At 39.0% G+C, this 24,878-nt stretch overlaps 1 protein-coding gene across 2 annotated transcripts in view; it reads right to left on the bottom strand.

Annotated features, from left to right (window-relative positions):
* BBOX1 (gamma-butyrobetaine hydroxylase 1) overlaps nucleotides 1-19,880 on the bottom strand; it is a 76,393-nt gene extending 56,513 nt beyond the window's left edge. Inside the window, exons 1-3 of one of the 2 annotated variants that reach the window (XM_081239627.1) lie at nucleotides 19,367-19,880; nucleotides 12,690-12,946; nucleotides 11,351-11,465 (exon numbers count right to left, since the gene is read on the bottom strand). In XM_081239627.1, the coding sequence (XP_081095753.1) occupies nucleotides 11,351-11,465; nucleotides 12,690-12,908 (334 nt within the window). In that variant the 5' untranslated portion in view covers nucleotides 12,909-12,946; nucleotides 19,367-19,880. Of the gene's footprint in view, nucleotides 1-11,350; nucleotides 11,466-12,689; nucleotides 12,995-19,366 lie in introns of those variants that run through there. The other variant, XM_081239626.1, reaches the window with a different exon arrangement.
* Between the last annotated feature and the right edge of the window lie 4,998 nt (nucleotides 19,881-24,878).

Below are 24,878 nucleotides of genomic sequence, written 5' to 3'. Positions count from 1 at the left end.
TCTAAGCACTTTACATGGAGTGATCCCTGTAATCCTCACAACAACCCCATAATAGAGGTTCTATCTTATTCCCCCTTTATAGATTAGACAGGCATCAGGATCATACCTAAGTTATGCAATGTCACACAGTTAATATATGTCAGAGCTGGGATACCCACACGAAGAACTAGACTCTGGATATTCAGACAAAAATTTGTCAAAGGATAACAAGCACCAAAGGATGTTGAGAAGGGAGATTATTATCTCAGACTTCATTGGAATTGGCAGAACTAACAGAAAGTTCAGTTTTACCCTCTGTCCTTGTTGTGACTATTCCCTCTGACATCTCTTAAAAGGTTACAGAACACCCTCTTGATGGCTTTTAATTCCAGAGCACACATCTCTCTATGGCACAGCCCATCCTGGTTCCAGATGGCTCCAATCAACACAATCTTCTTCCTTATGCAGAGGCACATCTACCTCTGTCACCTTCTTTTAGGCACTAATTCTGTGCTCCAGAATCACACAGAATATGGCAGTCTTGGAGATGTGTATAAAGACAGGCACTGAGCTAAGTTTTTCTTTCCAAGGCTAAATAGTCTCTTTCTCTCCCATATTTTTCATGTTTTATGGCTCCCAAGCCCTGCACTATGCTCTCTGCTCTCCTCTGGATGATGCTTTCAAGTTTGCTGATGTCCCACAGCAGCCTGGGCATCTCAGATCAGACATAATACTATAGGCGTGCCAGCATGGTGGGCTCGCTACTACATTTTTATTCAGGCAGCCTAAATCTAATTAACCTTGTTTTGGCAGTCTCAAGTCTGTTGACACATATTAACTTTTCGGTCAACCAGAATGTGTAAGAATTCCTCCTCAGCCAAGTTTCCAAAGCTAGTTCACTGAGAACATACTAAGCACATAGAGAGTTGAGGATGTGGGTCCAATTTTTAGTATATGTGCTGCCAAAGCGAGCACAAGGATGCGGGTCCAATTTGATAGGGACTTTGTGTCAAAATTCATCACTCAAGGTTTGAAGGTGACAGATGTGGATTCAAATCTGAATTCTGATACTTTCCGTCTACATGACCTTCAGAAAGTGATACATTCTCTCAGTTCAGTTTCTTCATCTGGAAAATACAGAGTTAAACAACCTGCAGGGTTGTTGGGAAATTTAAATGAGATGACACCTAGAAAGAACTTGACATTGTATACTTAATTAAATCTGAACTTGACCCAGAGCAGCTGAACATGGCTGGAGGAAAACATACCATGATGAGCGATTTTATTGCACACCCATTAATCTATAGTTAACTCTATCTTGTGCTCCCCTAGCTGTTTCTCACGTTCCCTGTCCTCAAACTTCCACACTTCCTCCTCCTATTCATGCTTAGCTGATAACTTTGCTTCCCATTTCAGTAAAAAATTAGAAGGACTCCGAAGAGACTTCCATACACCCCAATGCCACATCGACCAACCTGCCTGTGCCCAAGTCCTTATGGCCACTTGACTTAATGTAGATAAATTTGTAAATTTTGCGATCTCTTTCTCTACCAAAATGTAAACTCCTTACAGATAAAGTCTACCTCTGTTTTGTTCATCACTGCATTCCCAGTACCTAGAACAGAGGCTGGTACATAGCTGACACTCATTAAGTACTTGCTGAATAAATATAATGCATGGAAGATGTTCAATAAATGGTACCTGTTATTTTTTTATTTTTATTTTTTTTGCGGCACGCGGGCCTCTCACTGTTGTGGCCTCTCCTGCTGAGGAGCACAGGCTCCAGACGCGCAGGCTCAGCAGCCATGGCTCACGCGCCCAGCCGCTCCGCGGCATGTGGGATCCTCCCAGACCGGGGCACGAACCCGTGTCCCCTGCATCGGCAGGCGGACCCTCAACCACTGCGCCACCAGGGAAGCCCGGTACCTGTTATTAATATTAGCTATTTCGCTGGATTCCAATTGTCTAGTGGGGATGACAGTCAAATACACCGACATTGACCCTTCAGTGCAATAATTGCAGCGACACAAAAAGAGTAGCTGGCACAAATTGCTGCAAGCACATAGAAGAGGTGGAGGATGACAGAAAGGCATTCAGTAAAGCAGATGTTCTTCAGTCAAATCTTGGCTCTGTTACTTCTTTGCCTCTGATTTTGGACTAGTTACTTACTTTTATCAGCCTTATTTTCCTCATGTGTAAACTGGTTACAATGATAGTGCCTTTGTAAATTTGTTGCTAGGATTAAATAGAGTAATACATATTAAGCATTGAGCTCTGTGCCTGGCATATAGCAATGCTTTAAAAATATGAAGAAGGAAGACTGGCAAAGGAGTAGGGGAAGAGGAAGGGGAGGAAGAGGGCGTATGCTGTTGGTAGTTCAGATGGAGGGTTGGTGGAGGAGGTAGTGAGATGTGGATGGATTCTGGATTGTTTGGTAATAGGGCTAGTAGATTTTCTTGACACATTGTGTGTGTAGCTTGTATAAGGGATAATGAGGAGTCTAGGATGGTCCTGCTGCCTGAGAGATGGAGTTGCCATCAACTGAGATGGGAAAGACTGTGTGTGAAACAGGATTACCTAAGACCATCTGCTCCCATCAGAGGATTCACATTTTCTCTGGTTTTCCTCATTTTTTCTTATTGCTCCAAGTAAATCACTTTATACATCTCCTTTTTGGTTGTCCATCATATATTGTGCTTGACCAATTTATTCTGGGCTAGAAACTTCCATCATGTCTCAGTGAAGTTAGAGTTGAGAGACTCTGCTTCCTCCTTGCATGAGCACATTGTTCTCTTTAGATACCTTTCCTCTATCTTCCTTATTCATATTATCTGTTTTCTATATGGTGATGAGACTGTATCTAGATGGGTCTGGAATTTTTTTCATCCAAGTATCTAGGTTTGTGCATGAAATATATCTGCTGAGTGCTGGTATTTTCATCTGTAGTGATCCTTAACTAACTAGTAGATAACTCACCACTTTCCCCCAAGTTTGCTGATCATCCCAGCTTCAGTAAACATTTTTACAGCACTGATTTGAATTAGGGTCATAGTTGACCAGCCTTTTCATTGTCTTCCTTAGTATTATTTAAAGGAAACTATCCGTCAGGTAGGTAAAAATTTGGCCCATACTTCAAACCAATGTCTGAATAACTAAAATCCTTTTCGTGGCAATAATTCACATCTGAGTCACTCTCAGGTGTCTAATAGGGATTATAACATGATTATTCGTCAAGTAAGGGGAACTCACGCATAAGAGGTGATCATGCCACTGTTGTTTCTCTCTTCTGTCCTTCCCTAAATGCTCTTTACTATGCCTCTGCTATGTTCGTGGCTCTCTAAGTAGAAGGAGAAGGGAAGGGAAAGGACCTAACAGGGTTTGAGCATCCACAGTGTGGCAGGCAAAGTACTTACATTTTTCCATTTATTCTTCACATCCTGGAGCTAAGAGGCATTGCCTCTTTTACATATGGAAAAAGTGAGAGTCAGATCATTTATGACAATAGGTCAAGTTCACAGAGAAGAAAGTCAAAGCCCCTCTGCTGACTCTAAAGCTGTTCTCCTTTCAAAACACTGTGTTGTTTCACAGGGGGAAGCGCTTTCCTAGCAGACCACATTCTTTCACTTCTTCTCCTAACAAATTCTAACAAAATTCTTTTAGAAAAATATATATGCTTCCATTGTTACATTATAGCTCTGCATTTTAGTGTTACCAGTGAAATTATGTCCATTTCCTGGGCTTTCTTTCTTTCTGGTCTCTATTTTGTAGTTTGACTTGGGGATAAATATAAATATAGGGTAGGTTGGTAAAGGGCTTCTTTGGGATGTGAGTTGGACCTTGTAGGATGGAAAGGTGAAGTTTGGCCAGACCGAAAGAATAGAATAAGTGATCTGAGAAACTAGGAGTTTGGACAAAATTAAGAACCCACATGCTTGCTGAGGGGGCACTACATTGTGGGATGATTAGAAAGTCCCAGGGAAGACTTTGGACTTTATTGTGCTGCAGTGAAACACCAGAGCCGGGGGGAAGAAAGATGACGGTGGGAAGAAAGATGACGGTGGGCATCGGGAAGATTACCCTGCAGAGTTGTGCATGCTGGGAGTGAACACAGAGGCCATGTTATTTCAGTAATTCAAGTGTAAGATAATAAAAGGTTTCAGCTAAGTTGTTGGCAAGAAGGACAACCTATACAACATTTTCCCCCTAAAATCTTTTCAATGTCAGTCTTCTCTGGGCAAACAGGTGATGTGCATGGAAGCTTGACAGCTAATGGAAAAAGGAGAAAGAATTTTACTAATAGAATTCTACATTTTTTCATTTCCTTTGTTTCATTGAACAGTAAACATATACTGTTCAAGAAGTTCAAGAAGTCTCTCAAGGCTGTTCTCTGTAGTTATTTACAACTGCTTTCAAGGGAAATTTGTGAAGATGAAGTGAGTTAATATGTAAAGTGAGTCATTGTTTTTCTCTCAACATGGCGCTACTCAAGGTGATAAGTAGGTACCATCATGCAGTTAAAGATTTAGGGGCATAGACAGGTTAAGTAAATTGCTCAAGATCACAGACCTAGAAAGAACTAAGTTCAAGAGCACTTTAAATTTCAGTGCTACACTGCTCTTTTGATTAAGAGCAAAGTTACAGATTGAGAAATATATATAATTTTGAGGAAAAGAATAAAGTTAGAGAATTCATTCAATGGAGCAGTGATTAAAAATTATTTACCTAATTTGCTCAGCTAGATATTATGCAAATACACAGAATGGGTAAATAGCAACATCAAAATTCTTTTTAAAAATCAATTTTTTCCTACAGGGATAGAAAACTTTAAAAAGAAATTAAAAATCAATTTTTTCCATGGGCATATTTGAAAGTTTGGGACTGGAATATTAAGGAAGAAATTTAAGTATGATGATCTACTATCCCAAAACTATAGTTGTTCTGCTATGTTCTGTCATCTTGAAGAACAAAGTAAAACCAGAAGTGAGAAGTAATTGTTTATAACTTATGTGTAGGTTTGGTAAAAGTGAAGCTAGCATATAAAGCAATCCAACTTTACTTCTTGAAATTGCCACACTTTGGAATTTTCTAAATTTATAAATTCTGAATTTGCAGTCCAATTGCCAATGTTATAAAACTTATTCCTGGGCTGCAAGAAAAAGTAAGTCTTGTTTGTGAGAAATGGAAGTTCTTCACTCACTGAAAAAAAGCCCACTCTACCCTGTTTGAAAAGAAAAAGGAAGGAAAAGAAATAAATTTACTTTAGTGTAACTCTAGAAAATTACTTTTCCAAGAATTAAAAATGTTAGTATATTTTTCTTAATTTTTTTTTTTTTTCCTTTTTGCGGTACGTGGGCCTCTCACTGTTGTGGCCTCTCCCGTTGCGGAGCACAAGCTCCGGACACGCAGGCTCAGCGGCCATGGCTCACGGGCCCAGCCACTCTGTGGCATGTGGGATCTTCCCGGACAGGGGCACGAACCTGTGTCCCCTGCATCAGCAGGCGGACTCTCAACCACTGAGCCACCAGGGAAGCCCTTTCTTAATTTTTGATGTGGTAAATATACTGAAAAAATATGAAAAGGGAATACAACATAATAATTCTTCCTTAAAATAGATTTGTTTTAGGTTCTCAAAAATATCCTCAAACTTTTTCAAGTCTTTTAAAGATATCAGCTTTTGAAGACACCAGCTTTTCAAAATACTATTTCACACTAACGTTGGATGATGGCATGATACTTTGTTTTATGAAGTTGTTAAGTAATAAAAAATGATTTTTTACAAAGAATATAATGTTTCTTACCTAAAAATTATATTTAAAAAAGTAATAGATGTAGTAAACAGGCCTTTTCCCCCCCAATATTTCTGTAACGTATCTAGTTGTAAAATAGACATCTTTAATATTGGGTTGGACAAAAAGTTCGTTCAGGTTTTCCATAACATCTTACGAAAACCCGAACAAACTTTTTGGTCAACCCAATACTTATCTCTGAGTATGTGGTTATGTATTTTCTAATTGGAGGTATGGATGGATATGAGAGAAGGCAAACGAAAAAGGATCTGACCTAGAGTTTACAAGTGGAATCAAAAACTAGGCAGATGGCTGTGGGAACAACCTGTAGATTCGGGGCCTCTGCTGGGTACACAGTACAGCAGGGTACTTCCCAGGCTGTGAATCTCCCATCTTGGACTCACTGACTCACAGCCCATGGAGGGATATTAGACCCTTTACATATTATGCCCACGTTTACCAAGTACAATGCAGAAACTGAGTGGGATAAATGATATGTAATTCAGAAAAGAACAAGACACATTGGAAGACATCACTATGGCACAGAGAAAAAGTGAAACAAAATATGCATTTGTAAACTCACAAGCATTTAAGATACTTGTATTCATTTCATCAAAACCCCAAAGACATTTCTCTGAAAGTCAATAGGTTCATTTCACATATGGCAGGCAAAGTAGAATAGAGACTGGCTCCTTAAACTTACGAAGACTTTGAACCATTCTCCCACCTGTGCATCAGACAGTGTGAGCCTGGATGACCTCAGGGAAGGAATTTTTATAAGGTCTTTCTTGGGAAGGGAATGTATTTTGGTACATGACATGGTGAGTTGATTGCTCTAATGCAGCTGATTTAACAGAGCTCTTCTGAAGCCATTCTGACCTGGCAGTTCTGATACAGTTGGAACATCCTAAGGCAGCTTGAAACAAACAAACCCCCAGTCCTTTTTATAATTACCAAGTAATACGTGAAAAAATTCCCTCACCCATCCCTGACATGCATTGCAGCTTCCCACCTCTAGGGGTTTAAGAAAGGGAGAAGGATGGGGTAAAGCTTAGGGACATGGATGAAATATTACATGGGAGTTAGGCATGTTTATTGTGTACATTACTTGTTAATTTTTTTCAAAGTTAGTGATTTTTTCTCTTTTGGAAAATTTCTGTAAAATTAGCCTAGGTACCAAATCAATTCTGTTCTTTGCACTATAATAGAAAGCTTCATCTTCAAGGAAACACATGCCCTCTGTAAGAAAGGTGAAGCTCTGTTTTTTGGTTTGTTTTTTTTCACCATGTGCAAGGCACAGAGATCTTAGAGGGACCTTATATCTCCTTGAGAATTTTCACCTCTCTTGTAGCATATTCCTTTTGAAACAAAGGAGGGAGTCATAGCTATGTACCGAAGGGTTGTAGTCTGATAAACTACACAGGTGAAGACTTGCTCTGCTAAAGTGGGGCATATCAAAACAAGGGGAAATATCCTTTTCTGACCGTGCAATGTACTCACTCCCTGCACTGCTGAGAAAACTGAGCAGACTCCTTCCATAGAACAAAAGATTTTCTTCAAATTACCACATTTAAAATCTCAGTTTACAATGACAAATACTACTGATGTCAGAGAATAATATACAAACATTTCAGTACCAGTTCAAGGAGATAGATAGGAAAACAAGCATTCATTCTGCCTCTGAGTGTTAATAAGAAGAACAGATATTTAGGTTCATATATATAAGATCATGCTATGTATTGATTTTTTTCCCATTTTAGTCTTATCAATTTATTTTGGGAATTTTGCATCATGAAGTTAGTCACAAAAATGAGTGTATAATGTAAATTTCACATGGAGGCTAAAATACAATTATATTAAAAAATCTTCATATTGCCAATGTTTTATTAAAGTCTTCCATTTCATCCACCTATCTGGAAACACTCACATGCAAGGCTTCAACAGTCTGGTTTTAAATTGGTAGAGATTAGAGGGCCAGCAACCTCCTGTCCTCCAGGTCAGTATATGTTTCTCTTGAGTACAAATTCTATCCCCATCCTCTCTGCTACTTCCCTAGTTTAAGTTCTTAATGGCTCTTACAGGACAATTTCTAGGCCATGCTATGGTTACCCTGCTCCCAGGCACTCCCCATGCTAATCCATCCAGCACAGATGACCATGACCAAGACCTTTCTACAACACAGAACTGATCACTTCACCGTCTTTAGTAAGATAAGCACAAACCAAGAACCAAAGGGGTACACTGGAGGCAGAGAGAATGCATCAAGAGAAAAAGGAAGCTAAGAAGACATTCACAACCTTGTAGGCATTTACGAAATTATATACATTTGGTAAAAATCAGAAAGCTACAACTCTGAAAGTATAAAATGCATCCTAATGAAAATAAGTAAAGTAATCTTCTCAAGCTTATAAAGACCTTAAACTCATTTCTCTAGAATTTTAGGAAGAGAATCAGCCTGGGAAACTAATGGAAGGAAACATACTTGACCTCTGTGCTGAGCAAACTTCCTTGCCTAAGGGTTTAGGGCTGAGCTTCTTAGTAGGGTACTTAAGCCACTTCCTTCCTTGTTGCCTAACAATTTTAACTTCACCCATATTTTAAACTAATTGCAGTTTCCTACACCTACCCTGCCCTTTTATGCTTCTCTGATTTTCTACATACCCTTTTCTCTGTTGAGAATTTCCTTTCCTTCTATCTTTGTCTGACAGACCCTTCAAAACCCAGCTCAAGTATTAGCTCTTATTTGAGTCCCATTTCCTTGTTTCTTCAGAGTCCTTCTACATTCTAATTAACCTTCTATGCACACTTTCATGTACTTAAAATGATGTACTATACTTATTTTTTTCCATGGCTAGTGTCCCCTCCTAGACTGGATAAATCCTTTAGGACAGAATCCATGTCTTTTTAAAACTTGGTATTTCCTTACAGCTTCCCACACAAGATAGGTGCGTGATATACGTGCAGTTGAATAGAAATTTATGATGGAATGATTGTTACCCATGCCTTCTTTCCAGCTGTGGCTGTCCCATGACAAGAGTTTTTTCTTGCTGATGTTTTTTTTCATTTTTGAGTTCAACATCTAGTGCCAAGCGAAGATCAAGGAAAAGTGATCTGCATCTTGACGCCAGATTTTAAAAGTCTTTCCTCACTCTAAGGAAAGAGCAGCAGAGGAAACATTGCTACTGAGGACTAAAAACAAAATTCTTTGACAAATGTAACTGAGTTTGTTTACTTGTTCTGAGTATGAATGTTTGAAAATATGCAATGGCAGGGAAATAAGGTGTCAAATTCTACAGGCAAAAAGCCATAGAAGCAATATTTCAAAAATGGTCCATTAATTTCTTCTTTCACCTACCAGTTGCACAGCTTGAGAATATATTTTCAAAATCTGATCTTGTTTTAAACCATTAAAATAGTTTCCAGTCCTCCTTATATTATTCATGATTGCAGCCTGTCAGTGTGACTAGTTTTTTCCACTGTTTAACTGAATGTAGTATCATTTCCATCCTGCTACTGCCTGATAGTACTGAGAAATGTAAGCTATAAAACTGAACCCGTCGAGAAATATTAATGGAGGGGGTAGCCATATACTTTTACAATGCTTAGAAGCATAAGCTGTAATAATAAAAAGTTGGTTTTTATTCCCTGAAAATAATCAAAAGAAGAACTCAAAGGAAATTAAAGTAAAATCCAACGGGATTACAAAGTTAGGGCAGAGTTAAGGAAAAATATTTTGAGTACCAGAAGAAATCTAAAATAAATAAAAAGTAATAATATACTTGTGATATTACTATTTGACCCAGACAGTTGCCACTCAGTTTTGTAATTGAAGACTCTTTGAAGAATCTAGTAAAGCACTCACTGGGGGAAGGCAGGAAAAACATCTTTCCCTGGATATCCAACTGGATTCTACCAGCTAGCTGGACTAGATAAAGAGGAAAATGGATTCCTGGTGGTTTAGACAGAAAGCACTAGAGCAAAACATTGTCAGTTGTCAGAATGTTGAGATTAAGAGAATGGAGGAAGCTAGCTCTTGATAAGACTGGACTATGCTTGAACAGGAAGGGGACCACGTCATACCCTATTGATAACCATGGGACAAGGTGAAGCTGTGGGGCTCAAGTTGGCTATTTAGTAACATCTCCACACCCAGTAAACTGTTGTAAGTCTAACATTGAAAACCATGCAGTTACCACACACGTCTGAGAATTTCAGATTTGAAAGGAGTAAGGTAAAATCTCTATCTTGGTGTATGACCCAGAAATCCCAGAAGAGGTGTGTATAAAATCCAGCAAGGCTGGTCAGTTGTCCAAAGGGACAGTGGCCCAATATATCTGGTAAACAGTGGAAAAGAATGTTCAGGGAAAGTTGGCTTGTTAGTGTGTTTGTAGAAGCCAAGGTTCTAGTAAATACATATGAATCAGCATGTTTTCAGAATTTGAAAACATGAATTTGTGGGCCTTTGACCCACATCATATGACACAAATCTTCGAAATACAGAGAGAGCAAAGTATTAATACTTCCCACTTCTCCCCAGCACCTCTGTTTGAGCTGTATTACTGTGTCTCTCCAAAAATCGTATTTAAAAATTAACTTTTAATCTATATTAACTATTTACTTTGTCTCTCAGATCAAAAATTAAGTCTTCTTCATAGAGAACAGACTCGTAGTTGCCAAGGGGGAAGTGGAGGAAGGATGGAGTGGGAGTTTGGGGTTAGCAGATGCAAACTATTATGTATAGGATGGATAAGCAAGCAACAAGGCCCTTCCGTATAGCACAGGGAACTATATTCAATATCCTGTGATAAACCATAATGGAAAAGAATATAAAAAAGAATGTATATATATATATGTATAACTGAATCACTTTGCTGTAGAGCAGAAATTAACACAACATTGTAAATCAACTATACTTCAATAAAAAAAGAAAAAAGACTGAAAGGAAATTAAAAAAAAAAACCAACAAAGAATAAAGTCTTCCTTTTTGACCGAATCTGTTTACTGGAGATTTTCTGAATGTTTCTGTGTTCACAGGTTCCCTTGGGATTCAGATAAACTCTCCCCAAGCAATTTGCTGTGCACAAGCCTGACACATACACACACACACACACTCACATGCACACACACACGCTCACATGCACACTCAGTGTTGTCAATGTTGTGTATATCATTTTATGAGGTTCATAGATCACATAGTTTTATCTGATGCCAGATTAGGAATTTTTGCCTTGTTGATTCTGTGTGGTTCTGGCCTTAGATAAAATTATTAAGGGCAAGTCTGCCTCTGGTTCATCCTGCTGCTTCGCAGGGAACACTTGTGGAGTGTCTATGGTGTGCCAGTTTTTGTGTTAGATGACGAGGATAAATATTTGCTGCATTTCTTTTCTTTCTGTCTCTTTAGAATGTCTAGAACTGCTCTATGTTTCTTTCCATCTCTACCTACATGATCTGTGTTGGTAAATCATTAAACATTCCACATAAATTACAATAATATTTTAACCAAAGCACAAGGGTTTTAATTTGCTTCTGAGCAAATTGCTTACCGGACAAATTTTAAAGGACATTGAAGACCATAGCAAGGTTACCTGGCAAAAACAATTCTCTCTGGAGCTTTTCTCTGGCCTGCAGTGAAAAGCATCTTTTCTTCAGCCAGTCAGCTTCATATTCACTGTAGTGGTCGTTTGGCCACGTGATATGAACCTTATAATACAGAAAGCAAATATCACGTAAACGTATACTATGCTTCTATGTACTTTGGTTCTCCACTCTTGCTGTTTCTGAATGTTATTTAAGGTTATCAGGGAATCTAATTAGCCCTTGCTCTTTTTTCTTTCTGTTTTTTAACTTATATACTCACAGGCATAGAATAAGCTTTTGGAAAACAAGGAAACTGAAAGCCAAGGGGATACAGCTGAGATCTGAGGCCCTTTAACTATCACAAAGATATAAAACCTGGCTAGATCTGAGTTCTTGTTCTATATTCTGAAAACCTGTGGTCCTTAAACTTTCTGTGATGACTTGAAGTTAGAGATCAATTAATATTCCTGCCAAGAGTGTCAGAAATAGTAATGATGATGATGAGGCAGATAATAATAGTAAGAATAACACCATTTTGAGTGTACACTATACAATGAGCACTATAAATATAACCCACTTAGTCCTCATACAACTTGAGGGAGAAGCAATAACTAATATTCACATCTTTCAGGTGAGCAAAGTAAGAGGAAATAACATGTCTAAGGTCCCACAGCTAGCAAGCTGTGAACCCTGGGGGTAAAGTTCTTAATTCGAGATGGAGACAGGAGTGGGAGACGATGACCTTGCTGGTCACACTTGCTCTTCTGATAACTATCTTAGCAAATTTGGAAGAGAGAAACACAGGGTGAGGCCACATCTAGTTTGTGGTTTTGAGAGCTATGCTTTCAGGAATCCCATACAAAGCCTTACACATTTACTCACGAATTTGACTAAAAATATTCATCAATACAAGTTTTTGAGTGCTCACCATATGCCAGCCACATGCTAAGATTTTTATCCGTATTAGCTCATTGAATCTTCACACCATCTCTAGGAACAAATTTTGTTAGTATCCCTCATTTCCAGATGAGTAAACTGAAGCCCAGGGGCATTCCTTTTATTAGAGACATAGTTTGATTGTGCCTTCAAGGCTGCCACTCACTGAAGGAATAATGAGCAACACTGTACATTTTATTAAAATAATAGCAGCAGTAATAAAAATAGTAATAATAATAGCAGAAGCTTCCATTTAGTGAGCATGTGGACTTTGCACCAAGGACTATGCAATCACGGTTTTATATATATGAAATATGACCAAATAAAATATAATTCATTATGTAAATTATTGGAGACTAGTTCCTTTATTTAAGTTGAGAGAGAAGGCAGAGATAATTTAGAGATAGTTACCTTTTTCCTGTCAAACGTCAAGCCTTTGATACCGATGTTCACATCAAGAGCTTCGATGAGAAGTTTCCGTGCTTTTGCAGAATCCAGGTAGCAGTCAGGACACTGACAGTTGTCCCTCAGCCACACAGCGGGGTAGACAGACTCTACACCATCTTGCCAGAGGATTCGCATCAAATGAGCCCCATCCAGCGCTTCTGCCTTTTGGATGGCACAGTGCATGTTTCTGGTCCTTGAGGGTAAATCTTGTCAGCTACCTGCTATGACAAATCAGTGTTAAAAGGACTCTCAGGAAGATCCGCTCTGAACTTGACTTCAATTCAAATGGACTCTGGCTTCTGCTATTTGCTTGAGTTTGTGGTTTCACTTATCTATGCTAGAACCTTTGTTCTGATGAGAGTATTTCATGAGCTGTAAACAGAAACACAGTGACTAAAAGTAAACAAGATAAACGTGCTGAGTCAGGATCCAGATGAAAAGAATTCCTTGTTTTTCTCACAGTAATTTTAGATAATAAGTTCAGAACCAATGACACAGGCACTTTTGTGTTTGCATAAAAACTCTGGAAATTTTTTAAGGGAGAAAAATACTCCACAAATTGAAAGTGTAATCATACCTGTGCTATTTTAACTATTTGCCCAAGTACACTGGCTCCAGCCAAACTAAATATTTTCTATCGTTCAACCTCCATACTTTCAAATCTCAGTTCCTCAGCTCATTCTGTCCCCATTGTTTGGAATGACCTTTCACAAACTTTTCTTTTCATGAGCCAACCTATCTGTATCCAGATGATCTGACAAATAGCGGCTTAAATAAGCAAGGAGTTTATTTTTCTTGTGTGAAAAGAAGTCCCAACATGACTGTCCATTAATGTAATGTGATTTCACAGAACCATGGGAAGCCCAGGCTACTGGTAGATTTTCTCCTTCTACTTCTTGCCTCATGTTTGCAAAATGACTGCTGCATTACCGATACCACATCTACATTCCAGAGAGGAAGAAGGGAAAAGGGAAAACATCATGTGGCAGCTAAGTCTACCTCATTTTTAAACATTTCCCCATCTAGCGACTTCCAAGTATATTTCACTGACCAGAATTATATCACAATCTAACCTTAGCTACAAGGGAAGCTGGGAAACATAGCTGTTTACTAGTCACATGCTTGCTCTGCAGAAATCAATGTTTTATTAATGAGGAAGGAGAATAAGATAGAGTTAATATGCATTCAGCAGCATTGATCACACCCTTTAAGACTTACTCATATAGACATCTTTAAGGAGGCATTTTGGAGCCTTTCAGACAACTATCAATGCCATTTGTGCCCAGTCTTCCTTATTTTTTGTTTACTTTCATAATTATCTCACTTTTTTTTGAGGTCTGAAACTTCATGGTGATCTTTGTATTCTCTAGTGCAGCAGACACATAGAAGATATTTAATATATATTTGAATGATAACTCTAGCTTTACATATGGGGAGGAAAAATAGAACTCTATTCTGTATTTAAGTAAGATTGTATCTACTGAAGTAAAAGCATGGCTTACATAACTTGATCAAGGACAGGCAAACCGCTGCCTGTGGGCCAGAAGTTTTTGTACAGCCCATGAGGTAAGAATAGTTTTTACATTCTTATAAGGTTTGAAAAAATAAAACAAGAACATGTGACAGGGAATGTATACAGCCTGCAGAGCCAAAAAATATATTTGCCCTTTTACAGAAAATATTTGCCAACCTCTGAGCTAGAGAAAAGTTTATTATGTTTACTCTTTTTGTTCTTATGTGTTGTATGCTATTTAAGGGTCTGGTTATAATATCCCAAATTAACTGGAACCATCACTGCCCAGTGAAAAATCTATGGCAATTACCCAAGTAAACAGCAGGAGAAAGAGGTTGGGGAATATCAGAATACAGATGATACCATCTTAAGTTCTCCCAAGTAGTAAGACAATTAAGGAAAAAAATCCTTCTTATTTTTATCATTAAACTTTCATGTGTATCAGTGTATATTCTAAGCTTAACTCATTGTCAATAAAGTGTTTATTAATGAGCTTGAAAATGTCTTGGTGGAAAGGATTTTTATAAATTTCACACATTGAATTTTTTTAAACATTTTTGTTGGGATATAATTGCTTTACAATGGTGTGTTAGTTTCTGCTTTATAACAAAGTGAATCAACTATACATATACATATATCCCCATAGCCCCTCCCTCTTGCATCACCCTCCCACCCTCCCTATCCCACCCTTCTAGGTGGTCACAAAGCACCAAGCTGATCTCCCTGTGCTATGCGGCTGCTTCTCACTAGCTATCTATTTTATATTTGTTAGTGTATATATGTCCATGCCACTCTCTCACTTCATCCTAGCTTACCCTTACCCCTCCCCTGTGTCCTCAAGTCCATTCTCTACGTCTGTGTCTTTATTCTTGTCCTGCCTCTAGGTTCTTCAGAACCATTTTTTTTTTTTTAGATTCCATATATATGTGTTAGCATATGGTATTTGTTTTTATCTTTCTGACTTACTTCACTCTGTATGACAGACTCTAGGTCCATCCACCTCACTACAAATAACTCAATTTCGTTTCTTTTCATTCCTGAGTAATATTCCATTGTATGTATGTGCCACATCTTCTTTATCCATTCATCTGTCGATGGACACTTAGGTTGCTTCCATGTCCTTGCCATTGTAAATAGTGCTGCAATGAACATTGTGGTACAGGACTCTTTTTGAACTATGGTTTTCTCAGGGTATATGTCCAGTAGTGGGATTGCTGGGTCATAACACATTGAATTCTTAATGGATACATTGTTTGAAAGGTGCATCTCCTACCACAATAAATACTGTTCTGCACTTAACTTGGCACTGTGCCAAGTCACACTAACTCTTGAGCTGATCACACTAATAGATGTATCTGCACTAACAGACACTAATTACAATCCAACCTTCCCTTTTAGGCTTTCTCTCTCTTTTTTCTTTCTTTTTCTTCTTCTGCCTAGAAAATTTGAACTGGAGAGGGAAAGTGCATTCCCAGGTATTAGGGGAAACTGAGACTCTTCCCCCCAGCCCTCCTGAAATGGATGTTCTGAGGAGGGTATTTTGAGAACGGTGGCCACATCAGGAGGGTGGTTGATGGAGGCTGCCTGAGGCACCTGGGAGAGGGTGGTAGAACTGGAAAGACCTGGGTGTTGCTGAAGTTAAATTGTTTGGGTATCTATGAAGGAACTTGGTGGGTTATTTTTACACTTCACAATTCCTTTCTCAACTTCATGACAAATGTGAATGGTAATCCAAACAAAAGCAGGGAGCAATGGGAAAACAGTTTCCCTCTTCAACTTTTCTTGATTTATTTAAAGCTGTATTGGGGCAAATGGGCTGAAAATTTAAACAGGAAGAAACCATCAAGTATCATCAGAACTTGAAAGCAGATTCTTCATGAAAATGAATAGGCTTGTACATGTGTGTGATTTGTTGAAATCTGTTTTTCAATTTGACTTGTTAAAATTGAGCCCTGTTAGCGAGATCAGCTCAGAGCTTTGTGACCACCTAGAGGGATGGGGTAGGGAGGGTGAGAGGGAGATGCAAGAGGGAGGGAATATAGGGATATAGGTATAAATATAGCTGATTCACTTTGTTATACAGCAGAAACTAACACAACATTGTAAAGCAATTATACTTCAATAAAGATGTTAAAAAAAAATTGAGCCCTGTTGAAGCATAATGACCATTTAGTTATTTGATAAACTATTGTGTTTCTCTGAAGAAAAGAGAAAAAAAGAAAAAGAGAAAGATTGATGCTCCTAGATATGTATGTATATATATATATATATTATATATATATCTATCTTTATATCTATCTCAGTGTGATCTTTTTGCTGAATTAAAGAGGTCCTATAAAATGAAAATGTTTATTTATTTTATACTTAACTATTCTGCTTATTATTCACAAGTATAATTTCGTTTATGAAATATCAGCTTGAGTTTTGTGGGAGGAAGTAGTTTTACCTATCCTGGAAAATAGACCTTGGATTAGGGTCAGGGGGGATTACTATCTGATGGGACAGATTTCTTTTAATTTCATCCCATCACTTGATGCGTATGTGTTGTTTTTGTTGTTTTCCTTCCAAACTCACTTACCATATTTTTCCCCTTCAGAGTTATGGAAGTGTGTTTGTCACTCCTGTTTTGCACAACTAAATTGTTTTAGAGATTATCTTACTTAAGCCATGGGTGCAATTTTTGTCATCTTTAAAATTTTATAAACTCAAATTTTGTCAGCTGGTTTGGAAAATCAAGAAAGTAGCTCTGAAAGTTACCTTATGTATTGATCTTGGAAATAAAAGAAACTTAGAACTAGAACTCTCAGAGCTGGAAAGAAACAATCTTCAATATCACGGGGTTAAGTAGCCTCTTTTTTTCTGGTACGTGGTCCTCTCACTGTTGTGGTCTCTCCCGTTGCAGAGCACAGGCTCCGGACGTGCAGGCCCAGCGGCCATGGCTCACAGGCCCAGCTGCTCTGCAGCATGTGGGATCCTCCCGGACCGGGGCACGAACCCGTGTCCCCTGCATCGGCAGGCGGACTCTCAACCACTGCGCCACCAGGGAAGCCCAGTAGCCTCCTTTTTTATGCAAGGAAAGTGGAAGCACAGAGATGTTGGGTATGATTTGTCCAAGCACATACTGCTGGCTAGTGGGAGAGGTTGCCCCAAACCTGGATTTGCCAGTCCAGTACACACATAGAAAGTGAACAGCTTCTGGTTCTATACAAGAGAGTGCAAAAATTCCTCAAATGTGAATTACAACTAATTTGAATCAGAGGTTTTAGTTAGGATGCTCAGGAAGTTGATGTAGAAACTACATAGTTACCATATATAAAATTAAAATTGCTGGAGATTAATAATATGCACCTGAGAAGGCTGATTCATCTGCTAGATTACTCACCCTCCAAAATAAAAGGCTGTCATTTTTGGACTGATTTTTATCATGGAAGACCAGATAGAGTGGACTCATGTTATCAAATGTCAGGATCTATTAATATCTATTTTCTCTTCCTCTGGTAAGTCATCAGACTTGTCATAGAATAGGATTCTCTGTGTTTGACCTCCTGCTTTTAGGTACTAGGATCAAAAAAATGATCAAAATGCAAGAAACATGCAAATCATATGGGTAGGTGTGTGAGGTATATCACAAAACCATGTATTTAGCACTTTTTATGCTCTAGCTGCTCTAATGATACTTTTGATTGCATAAACCTTATTTAATCCTCCAGAAAACACTGTGAGATCCATTCCATCACTCCCCTTTTACAGATGATCTTAAGCTTCAAGAGGTAAAGAAACTGATTTGAAGGCAGAGGAAATAGAAATTGTGACCACTACACAGGACTACCTCATGGAGAATCTGTGGCTGAATAATTTTCCAGGCAATAACTTCAATTTACCAAAAAGGTACTATTAAAATAACAGCTAACTCTCAGGATTATTGGTTGTTGGTTGACCTCACCATCCGACATTTCATCATTGAAAGGAGAGAACAGGAAGAAGTTTTCAGACATTACACCATAAAGGCTTAAAATATTATTATTCCTTTATATACAACCTTTAAATCATAAAACTCAATTTCCACTTGGTAAGGTAGAAGTTGACCAAACTGTATTTGTAGTGTGTGAACCTTAATATGGTTTGAATACATACATACTCTCCTCATTACATTTGCTACCTAAGTCCTTTTAACTTTTAGAAGTTATTGCTTTTTTTCTCTAACTTGATTTAATAAGTGGCTGAGTTACTTAATAATTCATGAATATACTCTCATGGGAATAATGAATAATATGAAACCATTAGTAAAACTGGCCCATTCTCTTGAGTAGGTTTACCCTTCTGTCTGCTCCCTTATTTAAAGTACCACATTTTTTTTAAAGTATCACATTTTATGCAAACACTTCCTTTCTAAATTATAAAAAGGAAAATTTTAGCTTCAGTCTGGTGGCACTACTACATTCAGAATGAAACTCAAATTATCAATTCATTTGTTTACCAAGGTAAAGCAGAGTACTGGGTCTAGATTTTAAGGTTTCTAAATCTTTGAAACAGAACATATATTCATTATGAGAATTTCTATGTTTTCAAATAAAATCAATTCAAAATACCTGTCATATGTCTTCTTGAGCTATATTCAGGAAGCAAAATAATTGAAAGAGGGCACAATAGCCTTAATTGACCAATATTCTAAAAAAAGTATGTTACATTCAGTTTGGGGGCTTAACAAAGGGCCAAAGTATAATATACAGTCACTTTCCTTGGGCTGGGTTGTGGATTAGTTAGTGAACATTTCCAATTTCCAGCCAGAACCCTCCCTCCCCCTTCACCCAGTCTACTTTTTAGACAGTATCCTCTCTGTGCCCACTGTATGCTTCCTGGATCAGTTTAGGGACTGCAAAGTAATTTGACTACTAGACTAAGCCAAACATAATTGGGAAAAGGAAGCTGCCAAGAAGCAATCAGATCCACTGCATTCCAAAATCAAGCCTATTCCTAATGCCTGATGGACCATCCCCGTCTCAGCCCACATGGTTGTGAGATGCATGTGACTGGATTTCCAATTGGATACTCCCCCCACCCCACCCCCAATCCGTAGACCCGAATCCACAAGCCCTTCAAAATAAGGGAAAGTTGAGCTCAATTATACCTGTTCTCAGATGTGCGTTGTGTGCCAAGTCATGCAAAATTTACCAAGGAAAGAAAACATCAGCTTTGATCTTCAATGTCCTTTGGGCAGGTAGCCTCTTGATGCCCGTCACCTTCCAGATACATCTGCCCCCAGTTTCCCTACGTCTGATGTAGTGCTCTGACTTGGAAGCCTTTCTTCCGGTTCCTGGCAACGCCACTGCTGCCCTGCCCCCAGACACAGCTGAGGTTTGCAAATGAGGAAGGATGTCCCAATCTGAAGGTGTAACAACTCCTGACGGGTGCTTGGAGATTAAAAAAAGAAAAAAAAAAGAAAAGTAAAGAGCTTTTATGGCCTAGAGGAGAAGGAGTTAGTTAGAAAGAGAAAATACTTTAACTTCTACTAGTGCCTAAAACCATAAAACCCCAGGACTCAGTGCAATGCATTGCCATAGTTAGAATCTTTCCTGGTAGAAGGAGAAGAGTTCTCACCTGTCTTATCTCCTGCCCCTGAGCCAGCAGCAGCAAGTGAAGGAACTCCTTTACTCCTGCCCCACCTGTTCACAGCAACAGCTTTATTGTTGAAAAACGCACTTGGAGAAAAGACATTGAGATTCACATTTAACAGGGAGGAGTTACTTGCTCCCACCTGAGCAGAGATGAGGCGGTACCTCCGTGTCCATAGAATATTCCATATGGTCTCTTTGGAGGGAGCTTGACTAGTTCTCAGGGGCTAGTAGGAAGGCTGGGATGGTCCCCCTGAGCCCAATGCCCTCCTTTCTCTGCCGCTTTGGCTGGAGTGAACAGTAGCAGCCAGAGAGCATGGGGCTTTTCTGAAGGCACCTGGTTGCCAAGTGACTTGACTCCCAACACACAGCCCTTAAGGCAACAAAAGGGAAAGACCGGGGTGGGCAGCCTGCCAGGGACCCAGAGCCTGGCTGCCAGGCCTTCAGTAGGTGCATGCGCGGTGCAGGCGGAGGGCTGGTGGGCTGCCAGGCCTTCAGTATGTGCATGCCCGGTGTAGGGGGAGGGCTGGTGGGCAAGTCTCAGGTCCTAGTTCTTAACGGGGGTCCAGATTCCATTAAAAGAAAGTCTGCAGGTGGCAACTGAAGTCCAGGAAAGTGACCTATGAGTCCTCTGCCCTCCTCTCACCAAACACCACCCTTCCCAGGAAGACACCCAAACAGCCTCAGCCCACAACTTGTTGATTCTTGCCTGAAAGACTCCACAGCTGTGAGACTCAGACAGGCAGCCACAAAAGAGCTAATGAGAGAGAGAAGAAGAGAGAAAGAGAGAGAGAGAGAGACTGCAGATCCATTCTCCGTGGCCTCTTCTAAGGTCTCCTGCCCAGGACAACTCCCCCCTTCCAGAACTGCAGGATCCCCTCCATTAATGATGCCCTGTCAGCTCTTTCACAGTAAAAATTTAAGCTGTGTCCTTTCATCAGTGGTCCCCTCCTCCATCTTCCTCCTTCCCTCCCCCAAGTCTCCAGGTCAAAAGACTGACACACAGGAATCCAGTGAAAATCAGGCAGGTTTTATTTCCCACATACAAGAGGAGAAGGTGTGTGGACATAGGGGTCCTCCATCAGTGTTGCCAGCACTTTAAACCCACAGTAACTGAGGTGATAGGTATGCCAGAAGCAATCAGTTAATTATATTTTAAGCATTCAGATGACATAATATTGTAGAAATACACTCCACTGACTTTTTAAAATTTAACTTAATTTATTTTTTTATACAACAGGTTCTTATTAGTGATCCATTGTATACACATCAGTGTATACATGTCAATCCTAATCTCCCAATTCATCACACCACCACCACCGCCCCCTGCCGCTTTCCCCCCTTGGTGTCTGTACACTCCACTGACTTTTATTTCACACTTTGTGCTTTAGTAACAATTACTGGAATAAATTAGGTAAATTCTGTTCCAGCTTTCAGAACGTTGTTGAAAAAAATGGGTTGCATGAACACGGTTTCTAACAGAAGAGTGAAAGAAAACAAAATGACAACAATCAACAAACAAACCTGTTAAGGTTAAAGTTTAAACACCTGCACATAAAGAATTAATTCCCACATTGAAAACAAACAGACAGACAAATCCTACTCTTGACTGTGAGAAGCCCCTTTAAGATTGAAAAAAAAAATAAGCATTTCCCTGAGGCCTCTCTTCTATCTGTATTAACCCTTTACAGTTTTCAGCTTGTTTTCATATATGGTCTCTCAGTGTACTATCCTGGCGGTGGCAAACGATATTAAAATTCTGGGTTTCAGATAGAGGAAATGAGACTGTAGAGGTTCATGGACTACAGAAAGTCACAAAACGCACAAGAGGTGACATCCATACCAGAGCCAGAAATGTTGATAGTTTGCCCATGTGTTTCTTTTAAGTTTAAGCTGAAGAAAAGTTTATTTTAAAAGTTAACTCCATGTTAAGGACAGCTAATTGAACTTAAGTACAGCCAATGAGTTAGACGTGAGAAACACATTGTAATTCCGTTTTTATTTTAAACAGAAATAGAATGAATGATGCCCTCATTTCAGTCAGCATGCACAAATGAAAGATGGTCTTGATTACTTGAAAGGCTTCTTTGGGGTTGTCCAAGTGGCAGAATTTGATGAGACTGAGCAAGATCTCACTCGCAGATTTGAAGGTGGGTGGTGTTTCCAGAGGAGGAAAGCCACTGGAGCCTGGAGACTCCAGTGGCAACATACCTGTATCATATGTAGCATCTGGTGATGCTAAAGAGGGTGACTTGGGCTTAAGAAAACATTGTTAACTGGCAGAACTCTTTAGTTTTAGTGAAATCTAGTGCCCGTGGAAAGATTCTGCTGCTTACACCATTTCCACTTATGAAGGAGGAAAAACTAACAGGATTTACACATGATACTTCCTATACAGTCAATAGATAGTAGCGTTCTTTCTGTTTAAATTGTATTCATTTCATAAAGGTGGAAAACACACAAAAAATTTAATGATATTAAAAAGACTATAATTTATACATACTTCTCTATAAAGAAGAAAACCAAAATGGCCCATAATCCCACTGACCTCATATTATTATTAAGAAAAATATGGAAATACAATCAATAAAAAGCCTTCCTTCTCTTTCTTTTGAATTACTTTTCCCAAAAGTAATAGCTGTTAATAATTTGTTTTAGTCTACACTGAAGTATTTACCATACATATGTGTAACCCAGTGATATGCTTGTAAGCACTGAAAACCCAGCTCTCTGTGTCCACAAGTTTCTAATTTTCAGGTAAATAACAAAAATACTTTCATTATCTAGGGTGATGGGACCCATGAACAAGGAGCAAGCCCAGCCAAGAATCTGCAAAAGGACTCATTCAGGTAGGTAGAAGGAACACTTATATCGAGTGGGAAACTGTCCTGGGTTCTTCCTCAGACATCATAACAAATACTGTGATGAAAAGTAAATATTGGTAATCATTTTGTGAACTAAAATCAATAGCCAAGCTCTGAATTTTGTCATTCAGTCTCTAAGAACTTAGTAAGTTCTGAATAAATAATCTGTCCATAAACAGTCACTATTAATCTTATGATTAATTGTCACTACTAGTCTTAAAGAGGGGTGGTAATATAACCAATTTGATCTTGAAAAGAATTTGTTTTAAATATTTAAATATTTGATATTTAAACTATTATATGTCCTCTTAGTGAAATATGAGCTCCATGAGGACTTTGAGACTTCTGTATTTAGTATCATTCTTAGAACAAACAATAGAGGACTCTATGCTGTGCCCTGTGTTTTAGGGGGCTCTACTCTGGCCCCTCTCCATCCATACCACTCCCCATAGGTGATTTCACATGGGACCAGGGGACCCACCTGGCACCTGTACCATCCCTACATTCTAGATGATGCTCTGTGAACCCAGACCCTGACATTTCAGACCTGCAAAGACTTGTGTCTGCTACAAGGGTCTGTAACCATTCTCTTCTCTTCTGCTAAGCCACTGAGGTTGTACAGCACCCCTGACATGAAAAACCCTAGGCCCAAGGTGTGGTCCAGGGGCAGCTCTACCTGTGTGTGTGGTGTACAGATAGATGAGCTTACATGTGTTTTCTGGAGTGTCCACATGATCTTCCTCCCAGTGAAGGGTGAAACTTGAGATTGATGAGAAGTGGACAGAGCTGTGGCCTCAGGCTGCAGGCTGGGGGCTAGAGTCTATGGGCTGGCTCTCCCTTCCCTGTCAAAGTCTGGTGCAGAACAACAGGAATCTGGGAATTATAAATTCAAACTTGGCCTCCTAGATTATTTTGAAGGTATGTTTTTCAAGTTTGGGGGATAGAACATATTTTGTTCAACAGTTAGGTTGTCACAAGCAGTGGTATGCTGGTAAATGTTTAACAAGAGGCTCTCTGAAAACAACAACAGCAACAACAACAATGAACCAATTTGTAGTGTTTTCCATTTGCCATGGTGTAAATTCTCCCACCACGGCCAAATTCAAACTGCCAATGCAACATTACTGAATGTGAATTTGGGAGGAGATGCATACAGTTGGCTGTATGCAGGAACCACCCATTCTTCTTGCATGGCTCTGCAATAAATCTTTCTCTTCTCCAAACTCTGATGTTTCCGTTTGTTTGGCCTCATTGTGCATAGGTATCATTTATATTTTAAATATTTAGCTGTGTGGTATAGGAGCCTCAATTTGTACTCCCATTCTTGGACCCCCCCCCCCACAGCCAAATGTTAATGATGCACCCTAGTGCATAGAAAAGTGCTGGAATATAGTAAACCTTAATAAATCTCTTGGATAAGAGGCTTTATAGGTGCATGACTTTAGGTAAGCCATTCAGCTATAAATTCATCTGTACTTTATAGAGTTCTTGACCAAATGATACAGTTCATGTGAAAACATCTAGCACAGTTCTTGGCACCTTATATACAATCAATAAATGTTGTTGAAAGAATGAATAATAGACTTTCAATAAATTTTCATATGTTTTTTATTATCATATTTGGGGAAAATTCAAGTTTTTTAGTTTAAACTGTTCTTAGGTTTTTGTAATTTTCTGCAGTTGTCTATAGGTCAAGACAAATGCCCATTTCTTTGAGGGTTTTTCTTGGAGAATCAATTGTGACAGACATCTCATTTTCATACAGTTCCCAAGGGAACAGTGCTTACACAATGTTACTCATTTTAGAAAGTTTGGTAAAATTCCATTTGGCTACAAGTCTGTTATTCGAGCTTAGGGAAGGAAAGGCTGTGTTTTATGCTCTAACTTTGTTCTCAGCTGTATTTTGTATCCTGGGATAGTGAAGAGAAAAAGGGCTTTGAATTAGTAGTTGAGATTTAGTCATTCCATATACTATCCTCAGTGAGGAATTCAAGATGAACATGTGAGAAATAAGGAAGATTCAGCAGAGGCATTCTCCCTCTCATTTGCTTGGCTAACTGAATAAATCTTAATGATGAGTAATCACTTCTGCTGAGAGAGTTGTTACCTGTGAAACATAGTCCATTGACTGGTTATTGATACACTTAGTTTAAGCATTGCTTTT

The sequence above is a fragment of the Mesoplodon bidens genome (assembly GCF_964165515.1).
Source record: "Mesoplodon bidens genome assembly, chromosome: 7".
Lineage (NCBI taxonomy): Eukaryota > Metazoa > Chordata > Mammalia > Artiodactyla > Ziphiidae > Mesoplodon > Mesoplodon bidens.
Note: the sequence above shows the minus strand (reverse complement) of the source record. Positions and strands in the feature narration are given on the sequence as shown.